This window comes from Triplophysa dalaica, chromosome 14 (assembly GCF_015846415.1).
Source record: "Triplophysa dalaica isolate WHDGS20190420 chromosome 14, ASM1584641v1, whole genome shotgun sequence".
In the NCBI taxonomy this organism is placed as follows: Eukaryota; Metazoa; Chordata; class Actinopteri; order Cypriniformes; family Nemacheilidae; genus Triplophysa; species Triplophysa dalaica.
The window spans coordinates 12,188,008-12,213,809 of record NC_079555.1 but is presented as its reverse complement, the minus strand read 5'-3'; the positions used below and the strand labels follow the sequence as shown (position 1 = coordinate 12,213,809).

Here is a 25,802-nt window from a genome sequence, read left to right as displayed (position 1 = left end):
TTAAAATTTTTTCAGTAAAATATATGCCTTACTTGTGCATCCAACACTTCAACGAGCAGTCTGTGTGCCTCTGTTTTGCTTTTATCAGTAAAATATCTATCTTTGTACCTTGTTTTGAAAAGAAAAAATAACCATCATTATAAATAAAATATAACTTTGATATCTTTAATACTGACTGATTAAGACCATTTCAAAGATCAAGGAAATTATATATTTTTTTAACTTTGAAGCTCGTTATCTTATCCATCTCATTAGATTGAAGTTTTAGCCTGGATTTCACTAGGTCACATGCTATGAAATATATAATATACATTATATCTACAAAATTAATTACATGGGATCAGCGACCGTGGCAACAACATAAACAGGTTCCCTATCAATGTTTTAAAACCTTTGTACAACAGCTTTGAGAAATGTTGTTTCGATGTTTTTACTCCATGGTCTGAGTCAGATTCTCTCTAGATGGAATGATATCAGCCGCAGATGAGCTGACCTCCATGGTTAACTGTTCAAAAGGTGCAAGAATCAAAACCATATTTTCAATTACTTTCCACTGTGTTGCATTAAGAGTCAGGATGTCATAGTCAGCTGCGTATACCATTAAAGCATGTTTGTTTTCCAGCAGGGAGTTGAGTATAAAGCATGTGCTATTCCAACGTGTGTCAACGTCATGTTGCAACTTTTTAGGAGACTGGCCGAGTTGTTTTTGAATATCTCCTTACTTTAAGTATGCTTAAAATGCCCAACAATGCGAATTTTGCTACATCATACATAACAGGACTAACCCCTCCCCCAGTACAACCCTTAAACATAGATTTCCGCTCCTGCAACCCAATCACAACACGAGGGTGGCAAAATTCTAGCCAAAATAAATAAATTCAAAATAACAGCCACAGCATCACGCACATCCAAAATAACAGCCACAGCATCACGGACAGCCCGCTGTGATAGGACTCCCTCGTGAACAAGTAAATGCAAAGTATGTTCCATGCACGGCACGCTGCTATGTTCCTTTCATTATCGCGTAGTACGACATGCACTTTCTCTTGAGTAAGCCTATGTCCCAAGGCTGCAACATGTCTTTGTAAATAGCAAGTAAAGCCTTCGCACTAGAGTGCACGCCACAAAATTTTCGGGAGTGGAGAAGCACTTGTCTTTTTTCACAGTTTTGAGCTATCCACTACGTATGCTAGAGCTTCAAATAGCAGTTGTTAAACTCACCGCAGTCCCAGTTTCGTGCAGCATACTGTGTATGTAGACATGTCAATATGTAAACGTTCACGATGCCCAATAAGACGTTTAAATCCAATGTCCTCTGTGACTAACAGCGGCTGGTTATCAATGCATCCAAATTCAATCATCTTCGTGGTAGCCTTGGCTTTCTTGCTGTCTGCTGTATAAAGTTCGTGTTTTTTTTAGAGCGTCTGTAATGGACGCCTGTGTGAGAGTCACTAACCGTTGAATTTGCAGACGCCAGTTTCTCGTATTGGGCATAAGTCTTCCGGTGGTTCGTTCTTAAGTGCCGAATCAGCTTCGTCGTATTAAACGATTTGGACAATACTCCTCCACGTGACATTTCTTTGGAACATACACGGCAAATTGCTAATTTTTCGTTGTTTTCGGAAACGTCGTAAAGGTTCCACACAGGCGATGACATGAGTGCAGCGCCAAATCATTTACATCGCCACGCATTATGGACGACATCACGCGGTGATGTCATAATATTGCGATCGGTTTGTGAGACCGGCTGAGTTCGTGAGTACCGATCGAGTCATAAAATGTGATTATCGGCCGATAGCATCCCTATTGGTAGGGTAACTGTGGTACCAGGTGAGTGACTGTGGGGAGTAGTTGTGTGCGAAGTCGCAAGTGGCGTGAGGCAAGGTAGACCGCAGTGTGAATCCACCAGAAAGTATATTTGAACTAGTAAATTACGAATTGTAGCAACTTCTATAAGTGTTTTTAAATATGACGCGATACCACATACAGTATAAAGACTTTTTTAATTAACAGTAGGTTACTTAACTTGTTTTACGACTTCACAAGATGTTGGCTAAGCACTTGTCCTGCAGCACTTCTACTAGACAATTCTAACTTCACCACTAGGCCCAATTCTGCAGTACCGAAACGATAGTTATAAGGCTATATGTGTGACCCTGGACGACAAAACCAGTCTTAGGCTAAGGGACAATTTTTGTCCCTTAGGCTAAGGGACAATTGGACCCCAGGTTGGCTGACTCCTGGCTCCAATTAGCTCTTGGAGAAGTCATTAGCCTAGAGTTTCACATACTTTATCCACCCTGCACTATGAATGTTTACATGTTGTGTTCAATAAAAACATGAAAACGTATAATGTTTGTGCGGTATTAGTTTAAGCAGACTGTGTTTCTCTGTTGTTGTGACTTAGATGAAGATCAGAACACAATTTATGACCAATTTATGAAGAAATCCAAGTAAGCCCAAAGGGTTCACATACTTTTTCTTTCAACTGTATAATAGGCCTATGATTATTATATGATTACATATATGACATGAGCCTTCGTATGTAATTTATTTTTACTAACAACAATTTTAAATGTGTTTGACTGGGAAAAATAATTAAAAACTAAACCTCTTTATCCTACGCCTGTGTGCTTTAATGTGTACATTATGTGTGTACATAAGAATACTATATTATTAGTTTTGCAGCTCACATTTATTCTATTTTTAATCCATGCTGTGTTCTTCATTTGATAACAGTAAGTCTGTACCTCTGTTCGAATTCAAATAAGTTAAAATTATTAAAAATTAATTTGCAATAATAACATTCAGAAAAAAAACATTGTTTTAAATAGTTTAATAAATATGCAAAATAAGCAGTGGTTACATTTTTTTCCCAGGCACAGTTGTGGCTAAAGTGTGAATTTCAAACTGAAAAATCTACCTCAATGAACAATGAATTTGTAAAATGTTATGACATTCTGCCATATTACATGCGTGAGTATTATTTTTTCATCATATTCTTTTTGTCATTTTTTTCAGGTTTCATTAATACAATATAACATTTAGGAGCAAATATACACAGCAGGAGACCAAAGGCAGATGCTAGAATAGCGAAGACATGGACAGCGACAGTATACTTTCCACGTGTGCTCACATAAACTGGAATGAAGGTAATCCAGACAGCAAAAAATATCAGCATGCTGAATGTGATGAATTTAGCCTCATTAAAGTTATCTGGTAGTTTTCTGGCCAAAAATGCCAGTAAGAAACACAAGCAAGCCAGAAATCCAATGTATCCTAATACACACCAAAATCCAACTTCAGATCCTACAGTACATTCAACGATTAAAGTTGCACTCATGAACTTGGTGTTATGCGAAGCAAATGGTGGTTTGGTTGTTAACCATATAATGCAAATAAGTGCTTGCACACAAGTGCACACGATTACACTTGACCTTTGTTGAGCAGGACCAAACCATTTCATGACATCACTGCCAGGGAGAGTGGCCCTGAATGCCATTAAAACAACAACAGTTTTTGCCAGAATGCATGAGATACAGAGAGCAAAGCTGATTCCAAAAGCTGCATACCGAACCCGGCATAGCCAGTCAGTGGGCTTTCCTATAAACGTCAGACTTATCAGAAAACATGCAGAGAGGAAAAACAGAAGAAGGAAACTTAGTTCCATGTTATTCCCTCGTATGACTGGGGTCCTTCTGTACATTGTAAATACACCAAGCACTGCTAATGTTGTAAATGCCCCGAGTGCTGAAACTGACCACAGAACTATTCCCAAGGGCTCCTGAAAAGACAAAAACTCTAAAGTCTTGGGGATGCACTGGTCTTGGGCTTGGTTAGGCCATGTCTCCTTTGAACATGTCAGGCAATCTATTGAGTCTGTGGGGGAAAATTTTGGAAAAGGGAAACTCACAGTATAACACAAATATACGTTGCTTCCAGAAATACTATTAAGTGTGGAGCTGTAATGCAATTCACACCTGTTTGATTACTGATTTCTCCTTCTGCACATGGTATACAGTCAAAGCAGCAGATTGGCTTTCCTTTTTGCCTGGCCTTCCTGAAGCCTGGCAGACAGCTTTTACTGCACAGTGATTCTGGTGCCTAGTGACCACAGCACAGGAGGCAGTAGACAAGCACTACATAATCTGAACTTTTATCTAAATTTTCTGTACTAAATTATCAATACAACAATTTGCTTGAATATCTACAATGCTGTGCCAGACATATTTTAATCTGCATTTGTTTAATTCAAAATAAAACCAACTGTACATTTCAGATTATAGTTAAAAAAATATATAAATTCAGACATGAACATTAGGTAAAATTGAAGAAAAAGCAACCATAGAAAGGAATATCTGGTGATGAGTGGGATGGCACACACCTTCTCTCCTCTGTGCCACATAATTATTGGCTCATCTATTATTAGGTCCTTGTCCTCTTCCAGGGATGCATCATAGAACCCCGCCCTCACCAGCTGAAGGGAGCCGTCAGAACTTCTTTGCCAGTTCATCAGATCATAGGATGCAATGGGGTCACCATTGTCATCAAATCTCACCTCTTCCCCTAATGTTGTGAAATGTGTCCGTTTCATGTAGTACAGAAGCTTGGGTGAAGATTGGCAGACAGGGGGATTCAAAATAAAGCCCACACATTAAAATGAACAAATCAACATTTTTAAATGAGAGATTCATACTATGCTTTATTTAATCATTAGGAAGTAACACACACCTGCCATGGCAGAATGGGATTTAGACTCCCGCATGTCCCGTTCTGAAAAGGGCCTTTTCCTGAGATACATGTGCTCATATCATGTAGTGCATGAGCTATGAGATATACAGCTTTGTAAACATTGTAAGAGACTCTGAGTTGTGAAACATCTGAATAAGGGCTGTACACATCATCCAGACTCTCGGTGCCATTGCAGGGTGACCAGTTCTGAGCATCTTCTATGTGTACATGAGTATTTAAAGACCCCTTTATCTGACAACGAAAAGTCTCTTCCCAAAACTCAGAGAGAAAATGGGAAGTTTTTGCAACTGGAACATTTACTGTTTTAAGGTAACTGCCAAGCTTTGGAATATAGGCCCTTCTTATGGCAAACCCCAATGTTCCCTTTAATAAGTCACTAAAATTGTCCCAAAGACCTTGTGATGTGGCCCAGGCCTCACTAGCAATCCATTGAAGATGTGTCACATTTTGTCGTCTGCACTCCGTTAGGATACTATGCAAATCTGATTCCACTGAGAAGTTTATTATAACGGTGGCAGAAGAGGCTTTTAAAATGTTCACAAGCTCCTCCACAGCATCTTTGATCGGTGCTACAGGATAAAAGTGAACATAAGCAGGACAGATATTAAATCTTTCTGATTCTTTCAGGAAGAGCTGGATGGCAAAGCGAGCGTAGTCATTATTCACACCGATCACCCCGACCCACGTCCATTGAAAATAATGGACAAGCTTTACCAAAGCCTTTATTTGAAAGACATCACTTGGCATTGTCCTCATGAATCCTGGAAACTCTCTGTTGTTACTGAGACAGGAGCAGGATGCAAAATAACTCACCTGAAAACGATTGAAAGCATGGTTTAGTAAGGTCAACACTGCAACTAATAACTAAAAGAAAATGATTTTAGCATAATAGCAAAATCACTGGACAAAAATGAACATAATTTTATGTACGAAACTATACCCAGAAATTGTTTATATACTGTATTTGATTTTAAGTGAATCAAAGTATATAGGAACATATTAATACAACCTTATAGCCTCGCATATCAAAGGTTAAAGAGATTATATTTCATTGTGAAGAGTTCAAATATATATATTTTTTTTAAACTTTTGTTTTACCAAAGGTATTTTAAAGGAGCCCAGAGTTCTCAAAACAGCCATAGATATTCCTGATGCAGCGTCTCCTACAATCACAGGACTGGGCTGCTTTTGTGTGTCTTGACAGTCTTGTCCCTCTCTGCCTCTCTCTGGCTGTCCATTGACCAGGAGAAGAGATCTTTTAACAGATACAGGTATGTCATCACAGCTATCTCTGATGTGGTAACCAAGAGATAGATTTGTCAATAAGTCCTGCCGCTGGTTTATTTCTTCAACTGCAAATATCATCGTCTGCATCCACCTCAGTGCTCGAGGGGTGAAGCTGCAAGAGATTTCACACACATGTATGTGGATGACATAATTTACGATTTGTAAACAATTGTAATTTTATCCACATAGCATTTGACAGAAAATAGAAATCTAACACACACAATTTATATTCTGTTGGCTTTGGTTTGGTCCTGAATGATAAATCCAATGATACAGGGCTGAAGTGCAGTGGAAAAAGCCCTCCCAAAACTACATCTCCTCCCTGGTAAAAGCTGAGAGTATCCTCATCTCCCTGATACGTGCACTTGTCTTTGCTTCGAGACTGACTGTGCACACCAATAGACAGCAGAATGCAAAATGTGGGCAGAGTTGCAGAAAGCCGTGCCATACCTGACAGACAAATGCAGCTTGTGGGCACAGAATTTATAGACAATAAGTGATTGAGGGATGACCTTATTTTTCTTTACAGGGAAATTCAAAAACCAATAGCATAATACCTAGAACCATAGTTTCTGATTTTACTGATGAAATTAAATAGTAAAATATTTCCTTGGCTACCACATCATCTAGTTTCTTATACCAGGATGTCAGAATCAACCATGTATAGGGCTGGGACTTTGTCTTTATAAAATTTTCCTGGTCAGTTTATTATAAAAAAATCCACATACTCCCCAGAGATTTAAATGGATGTCACGTTTGGTATTGTACAGGGCTGTGACCTTTGCACGCGCGGTAGCACAATGCAGTGGAACAAGACCAGATCAACCTCTCAAATTCAGTGAATTTCACTGACAAGCGCTTCAGTTGACTATCTTGATTTTAATTTATTTTAGATTTGATTGTTACAGGTATTTCATCATACGAGATGCCTCTAATTTTATCCTTATTAACTAAATAAAGTATAGCAAAAAATGTTTATCTGATCTTTGGCCTTCTTATTTGATTTTTGTTTAATTAAATTATTTTGTTTTTTTTAACGATTGGACTTATAGCTAGATATCGCTACCATATCCTAAAATAACTGTAAGGTCAATTTTATTATTTACTATGAATTGATTGTTACAGCTACCAGCTCAAACTGTGAAAATCGCCTATTCTTCTGTATTTCTTGTTTATTTTACTTAATTATTCACTGGCCATTGTGGCCAAACTAAATAAATTAGGGTTTTAAATGAACCAACCCACTAATACAGAAATGTGCATAAAGTGACACACTGTTACTCAATATCATTATTTAGCAATTATGTCTGCAGCAAAAAGCTGACCTCTCTTTCTATTTCTGATATTAAAAGACTACTTAAAAATAAATACCATGCCTGATTTTTACATCTGCTGGTCTATACTACTGAAAGTAAATATCTAACAGTATTTTGTTATAGTTGTAATAACAAGAAAAGCAAAGTGTGTTTTTAAAAGCAAAGTTTAATATACCTTAACAGCAAATTTATTGTTGGTTGAGGAACATTCATTGTTCTGCGTTGTAAATGTCACGAGCATAAAATAATCTTTAAACATTTAATATTTATAATTCTGTGTGAGAGTGAGAAAATTATTTCTTCATCATACTTCTTTTGTCATTTTTTTCAGGTTTCATTAATACAATATAACATTTAGGGGCAAATATACACAGTAGGAGACCAAAGGCAGATGCTAGAATAGCGAAGACATGGACAGCGACAGTATACTTTCCACGTGTGCTCACATAAACTGGAATGAAGGTAATCCAAACAGCAAAAAATATCAGCATACTGAATGTGATGAATTTAGCCTCATTAAAGTTATCTGGTAGTTTTCTGGCCAAAAATGCCAATAAGAAACACAAGCAAGCCAGAAATCCAATGTATCCTAACACACACCAAAATCCAACTTCAGATCCTACAGTACATTCAACGATTAAAGTTGCACTCATGAACTTGGTGTTATGCGAAGCAAATGGTGGTTTGGTTGTTAACCATATAATGCAAATAAGTGCTTGCACACAAGTGCACACGATTACACTTGACCTTTGTTGAGCAGGACCAAACCATTTCATGACATCACTGCCAGGGAGAGTGGCCCTGAATGCCATTAAAACAACAACAGTTTTTGCCAGAATGCATGAGATACAGAGAGCAAAGCTGATTCCAAAAGCTGGATACCGAACCCGGCATAGCCAGTCAGTGGGCTTTCCTATAAATGTCAGACTTATCAGAAAACATGCAGAGAGGAACAGGAGGAGGAGCAAACTTAGTTCCATGTTATTCCCTCGTATGACTGGGGTCTTTCTGTACTTTATAAACACACCAAGCACTGCTAATGTTGTAAATGCCCCGAGTGCTGAAACTGACCACAGAACTATTCCCAAGGGCTCCTGAAAAGACAAAAACTCTAAAGTCTTGGGGATGCACTGGTCTTGGGCTTGGTTCGGCCATGTCTCCTTTGAACATGTCAGGCAATCTATTGAGTCTGTGAGGGGAAATTGTGGGAAAGGGAAACTCACAGTGTAACACAAATATACGTTGCTTCCAGAAATACTATTAAGTGTGGAGCTGTAATGCAATTCACACCTGTTTGATTACTGATTTCTCCTTCTGCACATGGTATACAGTCAAAGCAGCAGATTGGCTTTCCTTTTTGCCTGGCCTTCCTGAAGCCTGGCAGACAGCTTTTACTGCACAGTGATTCTGGTGCCTAGTGACCACAGCACAGGAGGCAGTAGACAAGCACTACATAATCTGAACTTTAATGTTAATTTTCTGTACTAAATTATCAATACAACAATTTGCTTGAATATCTACAATGCTGTGCCAGACATATTTTAATCTGCATTTGTTTAATTCAAAACGAAACCAACTGTACATTTCAGATTATAGTTCAAAAAATATATAAATTCAGACATGAACATTAGGTAAAGTTGAAGAAAAAGCAACCATAGAAAGGAATATCTGGTGATGAGTGGGATGGCACACACCTTCTCTCCTCTGTGCCACATAATTATTGGCTCATCTATTATTAGGTCCTTGTCCTCTTCAAGGGATGCATCATAGAACCCCACCCTCACCAGCTGAAGGGAGCCGTCAGAACTTCTTTGCCAGTTCATCAGATCATATGATGCAATGGGGTCACCATTGTTATCAAATCTCACCTCTTCCCCTAATGTTGTGAAATTTGTTTGCTTCATGTAGTACAGAAGCTTGGATGAGAGTAAAATGACAAGTTATGTAAACCGAACACATTACAATAAATAAATGTGTGTTTTATGAGATGATAGGCTTTTTGTTATTTAACAGAAAGTAGCACACACCTGCCATGGCAGAATGGGATTTAGACTCCCGCATGTCCCGTTCTGAAAAGGGCCTTTTCCTGAGATACATGTTCTCATATCATGTAGTGCATGAGCTATGAGATATACAGCTTTGTAAACATTGTAAGAGACTCTGAGTTGTGAAACATCTGAATAAGGGCTGTACACATCATCCAGACTCTCGCTGCCATTGCAGGTTGGCCAGTTCTGAACATCCTCTCTGTGTACATGAGTATTTAAAGACCCATTTATCCGACAATGGAAAGTCTCTTCCCAAAACTCAGAGAATAATTGGGACGTTTGTGCAACTGGAACATTTAAATTTTTGAGGAACCTGCCAATATTTGGAATATCAGCCCTTCTTATGGCAAATCCCAGTGTTCCCTTTAATAAATCTCCAAAATCCTCCCAGAGAGCTTGTGATGTGGCCCAGGCCTCACTAGCAATCCATTGAAGATGTGTCACATTTTGTCGTCTGCACTCTTTTAGGATACTATGCATTTCTGACTCTCCAGAAAAGTTTAGTATGACTGTGGCAGAAAAGGATTTTAAAATGTCCACAAGCTCCTTTACTGCATCTTGAACCAGCGCAACAGGATAAAAGTGAACATAAGCAGGACAAATATTAAATCTTTCTGATTCTTTCAGGAAGAGCTGGATGGCAAAGCGAGCGTAGTCTGATTCCACGCCGATCACCCCGACCCATGTCCACTGAAAATAATGGACCAGTTTTACTAGAGCCTTAATCTGAAAAGCATCACTTGGCATTGTCCTCATGAATGCTGGAAACTCTCTCTTGTTACTGAGACAGGAGCAGGATGCAAAGTAGCTCACCTGAAATCAGATTTAAAATTGCAATTAATAAACAAAACTGCAGCTTCCAAGACCAATCATTACCTTAATATAATTTACCAAAATAATATACATATAATATGATTATATTCGTCACATAATGAAAAGGATGCTACATATCGCAGTGGTAAATTTAAATAATATGATCATATCAGTGCATAGCAGCTTCTTATTACCAACTTAAAGCAATGTGATGCAAATATAGTGTAGTGAAGTAATATAATATTAAATGATATTTCAATATTTTTATTTTACCAAAGGTATTTTAAAGGAGCCCAGAGTTCTCAAAACAGCCATAGATATTCCTGATGCAGCGTCTCCTACAATCACAGGACTGGGCTGCTTTTGTGTGTCTTGACAGTCTTGTCCCTCTCTGCCTCTCTCTGGCTGTCCATTTACCAGGAGAAGAGATCTTTTAACAGATACAGGTATGTCATCACAGCTATCTCTGATGTGGTAGCCCAGAGACAGATTTGGCAATAAGTCCCGCCGCTGGTTTATTTCTTTAACAGCAAAGATCATCGTCTGCATCCACCTCAGTGCTCGAGAGGTGAAGCTACAACAGATTTTTCAAACACTTTGCATTACAAAACTGTAATATAAAAAGATCATTAGCTTTAAAGGAAGAGCATATAATACTATTTCAATCACAGTTCTTTTACACACCAACCAGAAGATAAAACACACAATTTATACTCTGTTGGCTTTGGTTTGGTCCTGAAAGAAGATATCAATGCAATAGGGCTGGAATGTAAAGGAAAAAGCCCCCCCAGAACCACATCTCCCCCCTGGTAAAAGCTGTGAATATCATCATCTCCCTGGTAAATACACATGTCCTTTCTTTTAGATTGACTCTGCACACCAATATAGAGCATTAGGCAAAATGTGAGCAGAGTTACACAGAGCCGCGCCATAACTGACACAGACATATGGAACTGGGGGTTCAGAATATATAGACAATCTGTTATGAGGGATGGCCTTAATGTCTCACGTGGAAACAGTCAACCCAATGGCAAATCAGTGTAGTTCCTGCTGTCAATTTGAGTATTCTCTCTTCTGGGAAAAATATATACTGTTTGCAAAAATGTTTATTTTGTAAATGCAATATTTTGAATAAATAATTATAATGATTTTTTTTATCTAAACACATAACCAGTTCAGAATGTTTTAATAATATATTTTTAAATGAAACTAAACCAAAAACTAGTTATAATAATCTTTTTGGATTAATACATTACTGTATATGCAGAGAAATAAAGTAACACAATTTGCTGAGAGAATCCAAATGCACTGCATCTGTTTGTTGGGAGCAAAATTTGTCAGAAGATACAGTATGTACACATCACTTTTTAGTGTATATTTTACATTTAGATCCTTTTATTGTGACAAAATTCCTAGCATTCTAGAATTATTTGGTTTAAACATATATGTTAACTAGGGTTGTTACAATACCATAAACATATCTCATAATACGACTATCAGCATCTCAAGTGGTATCACAATGCTGTACAGTGTGTAATAATTGAAATCTACAAATTTAAAATAAAACAGTCTATTCACAATTTCCTCTTATTTCATTTTATCTTACTACATTGTAACAAATTCAGGCCTGGTTCTCTCTCGTCCTTCATTGCTGTCACTCCTCCTTTCATGCTTCCAGAGCTCCTCAGTGAGAGATGCGAGACCATTGCAACGCTCAGCTGACACTCATTATCACTCGTGTCACCATCCTCGCGCCATTCCCTCACGTCCCTCATTCCACTCTGCTTGTCACATACATCTAATAACTTTCTTCTTGAACTCTATAATATGTATTCCTCTTGCAACAATGCTGGCATTGTGTCATTCCACCAGTGGCAAAACTTTGTTTTGAAAATTGGTAGAGACATGTTCATGACAATACATATACATTCTACGTTTGAGGTTGCCGGAATAAATAGTTTTTATGTAGATAGTAGGTACACAAACTTTTGGCAGGCTACTCTCTAATTTGCTCACTGCAGGCAGCTCTGTGCGCCCTAGACCCTCCTACTTTTGCTGATAGTAATCAGTATTGATTTTTATATGTTTGACCTCAGGTGATTGGACAATTCTAACCTGTTTCACAGAGAATAATTTTCCCACCCAGAATCCCGGTACGGAACATGTATTGTACCTTAATATATAAACAAATACTGTATTATACCTTAATATTTACTATGGTACAGTTCAAAAACACTGTAGCATCTAGGAATCTGATTAAAGTATACTATAATAAATAACAAAGTAGTATAATGCCAAAAAAAGTGATATTTCAGTTTTTCTTTTTTAATAAATCTGCAAAAATGTCAACAATTCTGTGTTTTTCTGTCAATATGGGGTGCTGTGTGTACATTAATGAGGAAAAAAAATTGAATTAAATGATTTTAGCAAATGGCTGCAATATAACAAAGAGTGAACAATTTAAGGGGGTCTGAATGCTTTCCGTACCCACTGTACCTTTGCTTTACATTCCTGTACTCCATCGCAGACAGTGTTCTCACCCAAGACGTGAGCCACGACGCATTCACTCTCACGCTCGTCCCATTCACACCCCCACCTCCACACCACTGTCTCTCTGTGGATCACTGGAACTGCCAGTCAGCTGTGAACAATACTGACTTCATCCATGCTTTTTCCAGCCAGTCTGACATTCACATTCTAGGTCTTACTGAGACATGGATTCGTCCTGAAGACTCACCCACACCCAACCTGTTCTCTCTCCCAAACAGGAAGAGGAGGAGAAACAGTGTTGCTGAACAACAATAATTTAAATATTCCACACTATCTTCCTTATGCAACAACTATTCATTTGAATACCATGCTGTTAATTTCACTTCTTCCACTCAGCTCAGTGTTGTTGTATTTTTCCACTTCCCAGGACCTCATCACAACTTCATTGAAGAGTTAGATCTGCTGCTCTCATCATTCCCAGAGGATGGCGGCCCTCTTGTAGTCTTTGGAGACCCTATGCTTCTGACTTTCACACCCTCAACGTATCTTTCAACCTCACGTGCCTCGCCACAGCAGTTACTCACAGATCAGGAAACCAGCTTGATCTCATCTACACCCGTACCTACAGGCACTACACCTACACCACCACCTATTTATTTTAGACAGAACTTTCGCTCCCTCTACCCTAGCAACCTCTCTGCCAAAGGGAAATCCTCTCTTCCCTGCAACTTTGCATCTCTAGATGTTAACACTGCCACCGACACCATATGCTAACACTTACAACCTGTCTAGATAACCTTTGTCCGCTGTCCTCTAGATCAGCTCGCGCCACCCCCTCCTGCCCTTGGGTGTCTGACATCCTTCGTAACACTCTAAAGCTTTTCAAGACATTTAACTTTCTTCTCTTCTCATTTATTACAAAAACACTTGAAAGGTCAGTTTTCAACCAGGTGTCTTCCAACCTGTCCCAGAATAAACTACTGGATGACAAGCAGTCTGACTTCAAAACAAACCACTCCACCGAGACTGCACCGCTATCGGTCACAGAAGCACTGCAACTAGCCAAGGCGGAATCTAAATCCTCGGTCCTGATTCTGCTAGCCCTATCTGCGGCGTTTGACACTGTCAATCACCAAATAGATCTGGCAACCCTCTCATCTCTAGGATTCTCAGGCACTCCTCTCCGCTGATTGAAATCTTATCTCTCCGGCAGATCCTTCAGGGTGTCATGGAGGGGCTCGCTGTCCACTGCTCACCACATGATCATTGGGGTCCCTCAGGGATCACTGCTTGGACCTCTGCTTTTTTCCACATACACAACATCTTTGTGACCCATCATACGGGCACACGGCTTGTCGTATCACTGTTATGTTGATGACACCCAGATCTACATCTCGTTCAACACGATCTCACCATCCAACTTGGCAATACCACAATCACTCCTTCCAAAACAGCCAGGAACCACGGAGTCATATTTAATGAACCTCTGTCATGCCGATGTGCCTTATTCAACATTAGAAAGGTTAGACCCTATCTCACTGAGCATGCAGCACAACTCCTTGTTCAGGCCCTGGTAATCTCAAGGTTGAACTAATGCAATGCTCTCCTTGCTGGTCTTTCTGCAAAGGCTATCAAACCACTCCAGCTGGTTCAAAACACACAAGCACGCCTTGTCCTCCAACAGCCCAAAAGAGCTCATGTGACTCCCCTTTTTTCATCTCTCTCCACTGGCTACCAGTTGAAGCCCGTATCAGATTCAAGTCAATAATGCTTGCCTACTGGACTATCACTGGATTTTCACTGGCATACTTTCACACCCTCTTACACCCCATCAAGAACCTTAGCAAACGAGCCGCGTCCTGTGTTGCCTTCTCATGAGGACAAATTGCTTTCCCGCTCATTATCCTTTACAACTCCTTCCTGGTGGAACATTCTTCCTAACTCGGTTCAGTCAACTACACTTTTTGTATCAGTGTTATCTTGTACACAGCCAGTGCGCCTGTATGAATACACATTGTGATCAGAACTGCAAACTAATGACTCCTTTGAACCCATTTGTTGAAACTTTGAATAAGTTGCGAATATAAGAGATCGGTAAATCATTCAAGCTCAATGAGCCACAGGAGAACACAGGATGTGAATGAGCTTTTCTTATAAGCTAATATTTTACTTCAAACAACTTATCTATTTGGTTGAATACATTTATGGTTTTATAGAACTTTATTTTTGTAATTTTCATCATTTATTTTTAACTTCTAATGTTTTTTTTTAAGTGATTGGTTAAAGGAGTAGTTCACTTTAAAATTGTAATCCCCTTGTTTGATGTTTCGCCCTGATTGCACACAATATCCGACCAGCCCCAAACTTCACATATTCAACTATAGTCCTAGCCTAAACACATATTCATGTCAGTGTATTATAGTTACAGTGTCTCATCATTCCTCTTGTTGAACAGAGACAGGTTTCCTTCAAAGTCTTGCTGGACGACTGCCTATGTTAGAGAGCAACCCTTCACTGTAAGGCAGTGCTTCAAGTTTTCCAGGCCCACATTCTGACAAAGATGGCCCTGACCCAGATACCTTCAAAGACCCTATATGGGCCATATTTTAACGATCTAATCACATGTTCTGAAGCATACAGCACAAGTGCACTTAGGGCATGTCCAAATCCACTTTGCTAGTTTAACAAAGGGAAAAATGGTATGCGCTCCTGGTTCATGGTCTAATAGGGTTGTCCCTGTTCTCTTAATGCTTTCCTTGCTTTACGTCATTTCTGTGAATTTGAACCCTGCAATGTCAAAGAGTTCAGTTCCGCATTGGATAGATCCACCTTTTTTATTCAGTTTTACTGTTTATGTCATAACAGTTCACCAATGCATTGATTCACATTTATTAAATGAATTGCCTAAATAATGATTTGTAGAAATCACATTATATGAAATCAAATATACTTAGATATGACAATTGAAGACGTGGTGTAATAGAGAAATTTGTGCAGAATTTCAGACAGAATCAGGTGGTGAAAATATACAGTGCGGTTTTGGGGAATTAGAAATCTGGGTTAGGGCTACGCAAAGCCATTGATTAACCATATATTGCTAATAATTGATGCTGGTCAATTAGACAAATGTTCAATGTTGGTTGACGATAAAACATAAATGTGATCTTTTAATAAGTTTCTTCTATACATCTTACATTCCTGAAATTTTCTATAATTTAGTGCATTTGCTGTAAAAAAAAAGTTCTCATTGTTACTTGAATAAAATCTGTAAACTGTTAATCTTAGTAATTTCATACAAGGCTGGCACTTTAAGTGCTGTATAAGTACTATTTCTTCATCATACTTCTTTTGTCATTTTTTTCAGGTTTCATTAATACAATATAACATTTAGGAGCAAATATACACAGCAGGAGACCAAAAGCAGATGCTAGAATAGCGAAGACATGGACAGCGACAGTATACTTTCCACGTGTGCTCACATAAACTGGAATGAAGGTAATCCAAACAGCAAAAAATATCAGCATGCTGAATGTGATGAATTTAGCCTCATTAAAGTTATCTGGTAGTTTTCTGGCCAAAAATGCCAGTAAGAAACAAAAAGATGCTAAGAAGCCAATATACCCTAATACACACCAAAATCCAACTTCAGATCCTACATCGCATTCAACGATTAAAGTTGCACTCATGAACTTGGTGTTATATACAGCAGAGGGAGGATTTATTGTTAACCATATAATGCAAATAAGTGCTTGGACACAGGTGCACACGATTACACTTGACCTTTGTTGAGCAGGACCAAACCATTTCATGACATCACTGCCAGGGAGAGTGGCCCTGAATGCCATTAAAACAACAACAGTTTTTGCCAGAATGCATGAGATACAGAGAGCAAAGCTGATTCCAAAAGCTGGATACCGAACCCGGCATAGCCAGTCAGTGGGCTTTCCTATAAATGTCAGACTTATCAGAAAACATGCAGAGAGGAACAGGAGGAGGAGCAAACTTAGTTCCATGTTATTCCCTCGTATGACTGGGGTCTTTCTGAACTTTATAAACACACCAAGCACTGCTAATGTTGTAAATGCCCCGAATGCTGAAACTGACCACAGAACTATTCCCAAGGGCTCCTGAAAAGACAAAAACTCTAAAGTCTTGGGGATGCACTGGTCTTGGGCTTGGTTCGGCCATGTCTCCTTTGAACATGTCAGGCAATCTATTGAGTCTGTGAGGGGAAATTGTGGGAAAGGGAAACTCACAGTATAACACAAATATACGTTGCTTCCAGAAATACTATTAAGTGTGGAGCTGTAATGCAATTCACACCTGTTTGATTACTGATTTCTCCTTCTGCACATGGTATACAGTCAAAGCAGCAGATTGGCTTTCCTTTTTGCCTGGCCTTCCTGAAGCCTGGCAGACAGCTTTTACTGCACAGTGATTCTGGTGCCTAGTGACCACAGCACAGGAGGCAGTAGACAAGCACTACATAATTTGCATTTTGCATCGGCATTCAATTTACCACATAGATATATTCTACAGTTTATCTACATACAGTTAGTCTATGCTAAATGTGTATAAATTGAACATCATATTTAAATGTGTATAAATGAACATCATATTTAAACAAAGTCAACAATATATTTTCATTAAGATATACAAAATTGAATACTACTAATTTCAGACATTAACATTAGGTAAAGTTCAAGAAAAAGCAAAAAAAGCAAGGAATATCTGGTGATGAGTGGGATGGCACACACCTTCTCTCCTCTGTGCCACATAATTATTGGCTCATCTATTATTAGGTCCTTGTCCTCTTCCAGGGATGCATCATAGAACCCCACCCTCACCAGCTGAAGGGAGCCGTCAGAACTTCTTTGCCAGTTCATCAGATCATAGGATGCAATGGGGTCACCATTGTTATCAAATCTCACCTCTTCCCCTAATGTTGTGAAATGTGTCCGTTTCATGTAGTACAGAAGCTTGGGTGAAGATTGGCAGACAGGATGATTCAAAGTTAGGCACGCGTAATAAATATGTATGTATTTTTAAGGCTGATAGGTTCTTTGTTTTATACAATGATATTCATTATCAGACAATAAAGGCAGAGAATATTCTACAGAAAGTATCACACACCTGCCATGGCAGAATGGGATTTAGACTCCCGCATGTCCCGTTCTGAAAAGGGCCTTTTCCTGAGATACATGTTCTCATATCATGTAGTGCATGAGCTATGAGATATACAGCTTTGTAAACATTGTAAGAGACTCTGAGTTGTGTTACATCAGCATAAAGAGTGTACATGTCTGCCAGACTCCCACTGCCATTACAGGTTGGCCAGTTCTGAGCATCTTCTCTGTGTACATGAGTATTAAAAGACCCATTTATCCGACAATGGAAAGTCTCTTCCCAAAACTCAGAGAGAAAGTGAGATGTTTGTGCAACTGGAACACTTAATCTTCTTAGGTAACTGCCAAGATGTGGAATTTCAGCCCTTCGTATTGCAAATCCCAGTGTCCCCTGTAACAGATCACCAAAATCTTCCCACAGGTCCTTTGATGTGGCCCAGGCCTCACTGGCAATCCATTGAAGATGTGTCACATTTTGTCGTCTGCACTCTTTAAGGATGCCATGCAGATATGATTCTACAGAGAAGTTTAGTATGACTGTAGCAGAAGAGGCTTTTAAAATGTTCACAAACTCCTCCACTGCATGTTGGGTCAATGCAACAGGATAAAGGAGAACATAAGCAGGACAAATGTTAAATTTTTCTGAATCCTTCAGAAAGTTCTGAATGGCAAAGCGAGCATAATCTGTATCTACGCCGGTTACCCCAACCCATGTCCACTGAAAAGAATGGAAAAGCTTTACCAAAGCCTTAATCTGAAAAGCATCACTTGGCATTGTCCTCATGAACGCTGGAAACTCTCTATTGTTACTCAGACAGGAGCAGGATGCGAAGTAGCTCACCTGAAATCGGACAAAAAACATTTTTAAATGCAACAAACAAAACTTCAAAATATAGAAAATATTATTATAATAAAATAAAACATGTTAACAATTATTACACAATAATATCATTCAATAATAGATCCATTTAATTAAATAAATGATAAACATAATGATTTTTGTGTACCACAGGTATTTTAAAGGAGCCCAGAGTTCTCAAAACAGCCATAGATATTCCTGATGAAGCCTCCCCTACAATCACAGGACTGGGCTGCTTTTGTGTGTCTTGACAGTCTCGTCCCTCTATGCCTCTCTCTGGCTGACCATTGACCAGGAGAAGAGATCTTTTTATAGATATAGGTATGTCATCCCCACTGTCTTTGATGTGGTAGCCCAGAGACAGATTTGACAAGAGGTCTTTCCGCTGGTTTATTTCATTCACAGCAAAAATCATTGTCTGCATCCACCTCAGGGCTCGAGGGGTAAAGCTGCAACGGACATAAAAAACTAGTATTAAATCCATACATGAAACAAACAAAAAACTCAAACCAGACAATTTACAGCAGTATTCCTATTTGACACAACATCTACAGGATCATAAGGTAAAACCGTCACACACAATTTATATGTTTTTGGCTTCGGTTTGGTCCTAAATGATAAATCCGATGATACAGGGCTAAAATGCATTGGAAAAAGCCCCCCCAAAACGACATCTCCCTCTTGGTAAAAGCTAAGAGTATCCTCATCTCCCTGATACGAGCACTTGTCTTTGCTTTGAGTCTGACTATGCACACCACTAGACAGAACAAGGCAAAATGTGAGCAGAGTTGAAAAGAGTTGTTCCATAACTGACACAGACAAAGAGAGTTAGTTGGTACAGAATATATAGACAATCTGTGATGGAGGGGTTGGCTTTGACATTTCACGGAGAAACAAACAAACCAATGCATATACCGCTTCTACTGTCAGACTATGAACCAAGCCCATTGAGTCATAAGACCGTAAACATTTATGATGATCATGATACATTTAATGTTCTAAAATATTTTAATTTTGAGAGGTGAAGTAAAAATTAAGATACTAATATGTTAGATGATTTCACCCTTCAATGCTAGTTTATGCCAAATTTATGCTTTTGTTGATGTCACATTGTATACTCGAGTGATTCAATTTTGCCAAAGTAATTAGAAAATTATAGTTATGGTCTACATGCACTTGATATAATTATTAGTATCACTATAAATAATTATATTGCTGTTTTATTGAATACAGTAATGTGTAATGTCACTCAACGTTGCAAAACTTAAGAAGATTATTTTTACAATATTGCCAAGGCGCGTGTACATCTTAACATAAACATTTCAAATGCACCATGTATTTGATGTAGGGCTATCGCAATAACAGATTTTCACTTCGCAGCTGTCAAGGCCAAAACATATTTTCACAGTAATGATATTATCATGATATCTATTTTTATGAGTTTTTTAATGCAAAAATATTGCAAAATAACTGAATCTTTAATTTTGTCTATTTCGTGTTTTCTTTTTTTTGGTCAACAATTCACATTTAAGTGTAGGGTTTTTTAGAGAGAGCAAAAATCTGTGCATTATTTACCATATTGTCATAATTGTAGAATTAAGTAGTATCATTTAGTATAAAGTAATATACTTAATTCTTAGGTAAGAATTACATAGTATCATGGTTATTGTAAGTATGACATCCCTATGTCCCTAAATCTATGTAATTTATTTCATAATTAGTTGTTTCCCAATGCTCCTACTTCTACTAATATGTATTTAATGTAAAGGTGCTCTTCAACAATGCGCAATCGTTAAAATGTGTTAAAACGTTCAAATTTGATTGAATTGAAAATGTGTGACATTACTGTAATGATAGTGTTTTTGACAGGGGTATCTTGGGAAACGTCCCAAAGGATTGTATATTCAATATATAAATCAGGAGGACGTCATATACATAATGATATGCATGAAGCATGACTGATATATAAAACACAGAGTAACAGTATCATCACACACTTGTGTTTAGTGAAGCCAAGAAGATAATGATTTATATTTTTTTATATGTGTTTCACCTCTCGAGTGCAGCCGTTTCTTCAGACTGCTCTCCACAAGGTGACTTTGATCGGCCAGTGTTCATGACTACTGGAGACTTCACAATAGGAGGAATTTTTCCTTTGCATTACAGAGTAGAGCTTCCACCAACAGATTACATAAAGAGACCCTTAGCAGCACAGTGTCAAGGGTAAGGAAATGTGTTCATGTGTGATTATTCAGTTTTTATATAGTTCATTTTCTAATTCTATTAATAATTATTTGATGCTTTGTGTAGGTTTGATCCAAGGGCCTTCCGCTGGGCTCTCACAATGAAGCTTGCAGTGGAACAGATAAACCACAGAAAAGACCTCCTGCCCAACCATACTCTGGCCTACAAGATATTCGACTCCTGCGCCACTCCTGTAACAGCTCAAAAAGCTGTCCTGGCCATACTGAACGGGCAGGATATTGTTTCAGCTTTTATTTGTTCTAAAGGTGGTTATTTATTAGGATTAGTAGGGGAATCTGGTTCCTCACAGTCTATTGTGGTCTCTAGAACTTTACAGCCTTTCCGAATACCAATGGTAATACAGAGTTATTATTCTTTTTTGTGTATGTTTAAAGCATATTCAAGTGTTTTCTTTATCATGTTTACAAGCAGATTAACAATTACTGGCTTCATTGTGTGGTGAAAATGTTACTTTTGGAGTTAATTGTTTCGCTTCTCCTTTTTTTTCTTTTAACTCCTAGATAAGCTACTTCTCAACCTGCTCTTGTCTAAGCGACCGAAAGCAGTTCCCAACATTTTTCCGAGTGGTCCCTAATGATGATTATCAGGTCAAAGCTATTGCACAGCTCTTAAAGAAGTTCGGCTGGACATGGATTGGTGTGGTCACTGAAGACCATGACTACGGCAGGTTTGCTTTACAGGGCTTGAAACGAGAAATTGAAAACACTGACATTTGTTTGGCTTATCATGAAATGATCCCAAAAGACTACACCAGAGAAAAAGTCCTCAAGATTTTAAACGTAATGAAAGAATCCACAGCTAAAGTTGTAGTTGTTTTTTCAGGAGAGGGGGAATTTTATCCGTTCTTGAGAGAGTTTATGATTCAGAATATCACAGAAATTCAATGGATTGCAAGTGAGGCTTGGGTTACAGCCTCCATTTTAGCAGAATCTTATCCATTCTTACACGGCACAATTGGGTTTGCGATTCGTCAAGGACACATTCCAGGTCTGGAGGATTATCTCAAAACAGTGAATCCAGAAGAGTATCCGTCTAACCCTCAGGTTCAGGAGCTTTGGGAAGCTCTCTACGGTTGTTCACCTTCTATCAGTTTAAACGGTCATCTGCCCTCCTGTACAGGAAAAGAGACGCTCAGAGAAGAGCATTCTGCATACATGAACACAACTAGCCCTCGTGTCAGCTATAATGTGTATAAAGCGGTGTACGCCTTTGCTTATTCTCTACATAATCTCATTCACTGTACACCTGGAAATGGACCGTTTGAGAATTTCTCATGTGCAGATTTCAACAATGTGTTTCCATTGCAGGTAAAAATACTTTAGGGTCAGATGAGAATATTGCTCATAACATATTTCTGTGTAAACAATATATATAAAAATTCTGGAATAGCAATCCACAAACAAGTTACATTTTTCTTTTGTATATTCTATCTTAATGTAAATGTCTGCCCCTTCTTTCTATTTTTCTTTGCTTCTGTATTCCAAAGCTACAGCATTATTTACAGGAAGTGTCCTTCTCTGTTTCTGGAGAAGAAGTAAATTTTGATATCAAGGGGGATTCAATTCCATCATATGATTTGATAAACTGGCAAAGACACACAAATGGAGATATTCAGTTTGTTAAATTGGGTCTCTATGACACAGCACAGCAAGCTGGGAAAGAACTGGTGATTGAGGACGAGGCCATCATATGGTCTAACCAACAGAATAAGGCAAGGTGTTGTCTGTGTGCTGCACTGCCATCTGTTGCCATTTATAAAAATCAGAAGCATAATAGGATCCTGGGGCCACAGTTAGCACAATAATATGGGTTAAATAAAAAAAGATGCTAAATGATAAATAGCTACACTATAAGGAAATATAGTTGTGTGAATTAATTTGTATGAAGTTAGCTTTTACATTGCATTTTAAAATGTATAAATTAATCAGAATTTGCATGAATTAGTCAAGTTCATTTAGATGCCTTATTTATCCAAGGGAAATCAAATATTTTCTTGAGTAACTTAAATACATTTGCTTTTGTAACATTACTATTTTTTCATTGTGTGGGTTTTAGAATCTAAATCTAAAAATATTTTTAATCTAGGTGCCTGTATCCGTGTGCAGCAACAGCTGTACTCCAGGACTTAGGAAGGCTGTCCGTCGTGGGGAGCCTCTGTGCTGCTTTGACTGTGTTCCATGTGATATTGGCAAAATCAGTAATCAAACAGGTAACACTACCACCCAAGATTTTTTTTTTTATTTAAATAAAAGGAAATACTCCGTTTATAATCTGGTTCCATGTCTTATTTATTCTTCCAGATGTTAACTCTAACCTTTTCATTTGTAATTATCTTAGATTCAATAGATTGCCTGTCTTGCCCTGAAGATTACTGGTCCAATATAAACGGAACAATATGTGTGCCGAAGGTAGTTGAGTTTCTTACCCATGATGCAATGGGAATCGCCCTGACTGTGATAGCTATTGTGGGAGCGTTTCTGACTATCACAGTGCTCTTGATATTTCTGTACAACAGAGGAACGCCTATAGTCCGCATCAATAACTCGGAGCTCAGTTTCTTCATCCTGTTTTCTTTGACTCTGTGTTTTCTGTGTGCTTTGGTGTTCATTGGAGAACCCACATCCTGGTCCTGCATGCTCAGACACACTGCTTTCAGCATCACCTTCTCTCTCTGCATCTCCTGCATCCTGGGAAAGACTTTAGTGGTATTAGCAGCGTTCACAGCTACTCGACCTGGAAACAATATCATGAAATGGTTGGGCCCCACACAGCAGAGAATCATCATCTTCAGCTGCACTTTAGTTCAAGTGTTGATATGTACTGCCTGGCTTGTAGTGTCCCCACCGTTCCCCTATAGAAACACTAAATATCAACAGTCTAAGATCATTCTGGATTGCAGTGTTGGCTCTGATCTGGCCTTCTGGTGTGTGCTGGGATATATCGGCCTCCTGGCCTGTGTTTGCTTTTTTCTGGCTTTTTTGGCTCGAAAGTTGCCGGGCAATTTTAATGAGGCCAAGTACATCACTTTCAGCATGCTTATTTTTTGTGCTGTTTGGTTGGCTTTTGTACCCGCATATGTCAGTTCACCTGGAAAATTCACAACTGCTGTAGAGATTTTCGCTATTTTAGCTTCAAGTTTTGGTCTGCTGCTCTGCTTATTTGCTCCGAAATGCTACATAATTTTACTAAAGCCTGAAAAAAACACCAAGCAGCATTTAATGGGAAAGGTAGCAAAGTAATAAAAAAGGTCTTTCATTTGAAAATATTTTATTGTTGTTATGTTTTAAATAATCCTCCATGTTACTGACTTTACTTGGCCTTCACGTATATGGGAAACTGTGGAAAAAATAAACATTATTAAAATGTGTTAAAATCATACACTTTTCTTAGTTATGGAAACAAAAGAATCTACTTTACTGATAGCTCTGTATTAACATTAGGCTTATAACTGATGAGACTCAGCAAATTAATCTTTATATAATGGGTCATACCCCATTAGCAGTTGGCTTTTTCGCAATATGGTGACAGAGAACGGAAATCGCACCGCAGCCATAGCTATTCATTCATTCAGCTTGTTTTTTCACAGGCATTCATTTTATTTGCCGAAAGCAACAGTAGCATATGTTGTCCGATTTGTTCATGGTTTATTGGGAGATGTAAAATTGGGAAAACAAACATTTCAAAAACACTGTATTTTAATTGATTTATTTTTATCAAGGTCTGATATATACTGTATGTAAGAAAAATCAGCATGAAGGGAGCGCTATGCCCAACTGCTTCTAGTCCCCACAACTGTTCTGTGAACAGAGCTGGAGCATTGACCTGACAAGCAATCCCCTTTCTTGTACACGTCACGCTTTGAAATAGGTCTGTTTGAAAACAGACTAAGTGTGCCTCCTGTCAGTCTAAAAATACCAAACAAACAAAAAATGCTTGGTCCTGTACACTGACTTTAGTTTTACATTTTTGGCAGATGCTTTTATCCAAAGCGACTTACATTGCAATAACCTAAACATTTATACATAGGTATGTGCAATCATCTGGGATAGAACCCACAACATTGTGTTGTTAAACACAATGCTCTTACAACTGAGCTACAGGAAAGCTTTAGTTGAAGTCATGTGATCAGTAAAATTATAGAAATTTAGAAATCACACAATTAGTCATTTGTACTGGATTCATTTTTTAAGGGACAGTTGTCACAAGATGCTGGGAACAGAAGGATGCCTTCACCACATGTAAGGTTGTAAGGTTTAATATATCCAAATAAATCGAGACAGTCAAAAAACAAAACTTAAATCCACAGGATAACAGACTCCTTTGTTAGACTGGTAAAAAACAGGCAGGGTACAATCCAAATGGAAACAGGAATCAATGTTAATCCAAGAGTGTACAGAGACTCCGGCAACCGACAACAAATGACATTTAATAACCGACAAATGAATAGAAACAAAGATGAAACTTAAATGGTGTCCAAATAATGAGTCCAATAGAAAACAGGTGCAGATAAAATAAACCATGACAGGTGTGTGTGCAGGGAATTTGAGTCTGGTGAAGAACGTGTATGCGGATTGTTACAGTACTCCCCCCTCTCCAGGCACGTCCTTGCACCGTAACAGAAGGAGGGGCAGTCACAAGGGCCAGGTAGTCCATGTGGCCGACGTGGAGACCAAGGAGGAGGTCGAGAGCCGATGGAACCAGGTGACACCGAGGTTCCAGCGGGACCAAGCGGAACCGAAGTTGCACTTGACGGAGGTAGAGGCAGAGACCTGGGAGTCCGTGGCGAGACCAGAGCGACTGACGACAAAGGAGTAGCCGACGGGAGGGAGAAGACCAACAGGACAGA

The 25,802-nt window shown here is 38.6% G+C and overlaps 4 protein-coding genes across 8 annotated transcripts; 1 reads left to right on the top strand and 3 right to left on the bottom strand.

Annotated features, from left to right (window-relative positions):
- The first annotated feature begins 454 nt into the window (after window positions 1-454).
- On the top strand, window positions 455-25,775 carry LOC130435206 (extracellular calcium-sensing receptor-like). Of its 5 annotated transcripts, XM_056765625.1 has the most exons (13): window positions 455-1,830; window positions 3,022-3,152; window positions 5,856-6,023; window positions 7,687-7,817; window positions 16,071-16,201; window positions 18,845-19,012; window positions 19,097-19,254; window positions 20,758-20,914; window positions 21,002-21,290; window positions 21,457-22,263; window positions 22,443-22,667; window positions 23,042-23,165; window positions 23,294-24,263. In XM_056765625.1, the coding sequence occupies exons 8-13, from the start codon at window positions 20,808-20,810 to the stop codon at window positions 24,193-24,195; spliced, it is 2,454 nt and encodes an 817-aa protein (XP_056621603.1). In that variant the 5' UTR covers window positions 455-1,830; window positions 3,022-3,152; window positions 5,856-6,023; window positions 7,687-7,817; window positions 16,071-16,201; window positions 18,845-19,012; window positions 19,097-19,254; window positions 20,758-20,807; the 3' UTR covers window positions 24,196-24,263. The 5 variants fall into 5 exon arrangements, with proteins under 5 accessions (XP_056621603.1, XP_056621606.1, XP_056621604.1 ...); XM_056765628.1 differs by lacking the exons at window positions 455-1,830; window positions 3,022-3,152; window positions 5,856-6,023; window positions 7,687-7,817; window positions 23,294-24,263 and adding an exon at window positions 25,554-25,775 and having other exon boundaries at window positions 16,089-16,201; XM_056765626.1 differs by lacking the exons at window positions 455-1,830; window positions 3,022-3,152; window positions 5,856-6,023; window positions 7,687-7,817 and having other exon boundaries at window positions 16,089-16,201; window positions 20,858-20,914.
- On the bottom strand, window positions 2,984-6,487 carry LOC130435203 (extracellular calcium-sensing receptor-like). The gene is made up of 6 exons (XM_056765620.1): window positions 6,261-6,487; window positions 5,851-6,151; window positions 4,732-5,565; window positions 4,385-4,606; window positions 3,981-4,104; window positions 2,984-3,879 (listed from the first exon to the last, which is right to left on the bottom strand). Exons 1-6 carry the CDS (start codon window positions 6,485-6,487, stop codon window positions 2,984-2,986), a joined length of 2,604 nt encoding a protein of 867 aa, XP_056621598.1.
- On the bottom strand, window positions 7,649-11,148 carry LOC130435204 (extracellular calcium-sensing receptor-like). The gene is made up of 6 exons (XM_056765621.1): window positions 10,922-11,148; window positions 10,490-10,790; window positions 9,383-10,216; window positions 9,050-9,271; window positions 8,646-8,769; window positions 7,649-8,544 (listed from the first exon to the last, which is right to left on the bottom strand). The coding sequence occupies exons 1-6, from the start codon at window positions 11,146-11,148 to the stop codon at window positions 7,649-7,651; spliced, it is 2,604 nt and encodes an 867-aa protein (XP_056621599.1).
- On the bottom strand, window positions 16,033-19,617 carry LOC130435202 (extracellular calcium-sensing receptor-like). Its single transcript, XM_056765618.1, has 6 exons — window positions 19,272-19,617; window positions 18,840-19,140; window positions 17,840-18,673; window positions 17,464-17,685; window positions 17,030-17,153; window positions 16,033-16,928 (listed from the first exon to the last, which is right to left on the bottom strand). Exons 1-6 carry the CDS (start codon window positions 19,496-19,498, stop codon window positions 16,033-16,035), a joined length of 2,604 nt encoding a protein of 867 aa, XP_056621596.1. The 5' UTR covers window positions 19,499-19,617.
- Window positions 25,776-25,802: the final 27 nt, after the last annotated feature.

Excerpts from the sequence above, each read along its gene's own strand:
- LOC130435203 (XM_056765620.1), bottom strand. The coding sequence starts at position 6,487 with ATGGCACGGCTTTCTGCAACTCTGCCCACATTTTGCATTCTGCTGTCT. Across the intron at positions 4,105-4,384 it reads TGTGGCACAGAGGAGAGAAG|GCACCAGAATCACTGTGCAG; the intron begins GTGTGTGCCATC and ends TGTGGTCACTAG. Across the intron at positions 3,880-3,980 it reads AGAAATCAGTAATCAAACAG|ACTCAATAGATTGCCTGACA; the intron begins GTGTGAATTGCA and ends TTTCCCCCACAG.
- LOC130435202 (XM_056765618.1), bottom strand. The coding sequence starts at position 19,498 with ATGGAACAACTCTTTTCAACTCTGCTCACATTTTGCCTTGTTCTGTCT. Across the intron at positions 19,141-19,271 it reads AAGCCAAAAACATATAAATT|CTTTACCCCTCGAGCCCTGA; the intron begins GTGTGTGACGGT and ends TGTCCGTTGCAG. Across the intron at positions 18,674-18,839 it reads GCTCCTTTAAAATACCTGTG|GTGAGCTACTTCGCATCCTG; the intron begins GTACACAAAAAT and ends GTCCGATTTCAG.
- LOC130435206 (XM_056765625.1), top strand. The coding sequence starts at position 20,808 with ATGACTACTGGAGACTTCACAATAGGAGGAATTTTTCCTTTGCATTAC. Across the intron at positions 21,291-21,456 it reads AGCCTTTCCGAATACCAATG|ATAAGCTACTTCTCAACCTG; the intron begins GTAATACAGAGT and ends TTTAACTCCTAG. Across the intron at positions 22,264-22,442 it reads ACAATGTGTTTCCATTGCAG|CTACAGCATTATTTACAGGA; the intron begins GTAAAAATACTT and ends TGTATTCCAAAG.
- LOC130435204 (XM_056765621.1), bottom strand. The coding sequence starts at position 11,148 with ATGGCGCGGCTCTGTGTAACTCTGCTCACATTTTGCCTAATGCTCTAT. Across the intron at positions 10,217-10,489 it reads GCTCCTTTAAAATACCTTTG|GTGAGCTACTTTGCATCCTG; the intron begins GTAAAATAAAAA and ends ATCTGATTTCAG. Across the intron at positions 8,770-9,049 it reads TGTGGCACAGAGGAGAGAAG|GCACCAGAATCACTGTGCAG; the intron begins GTGTGTGCCATC and ends TGTGGTCACTAG.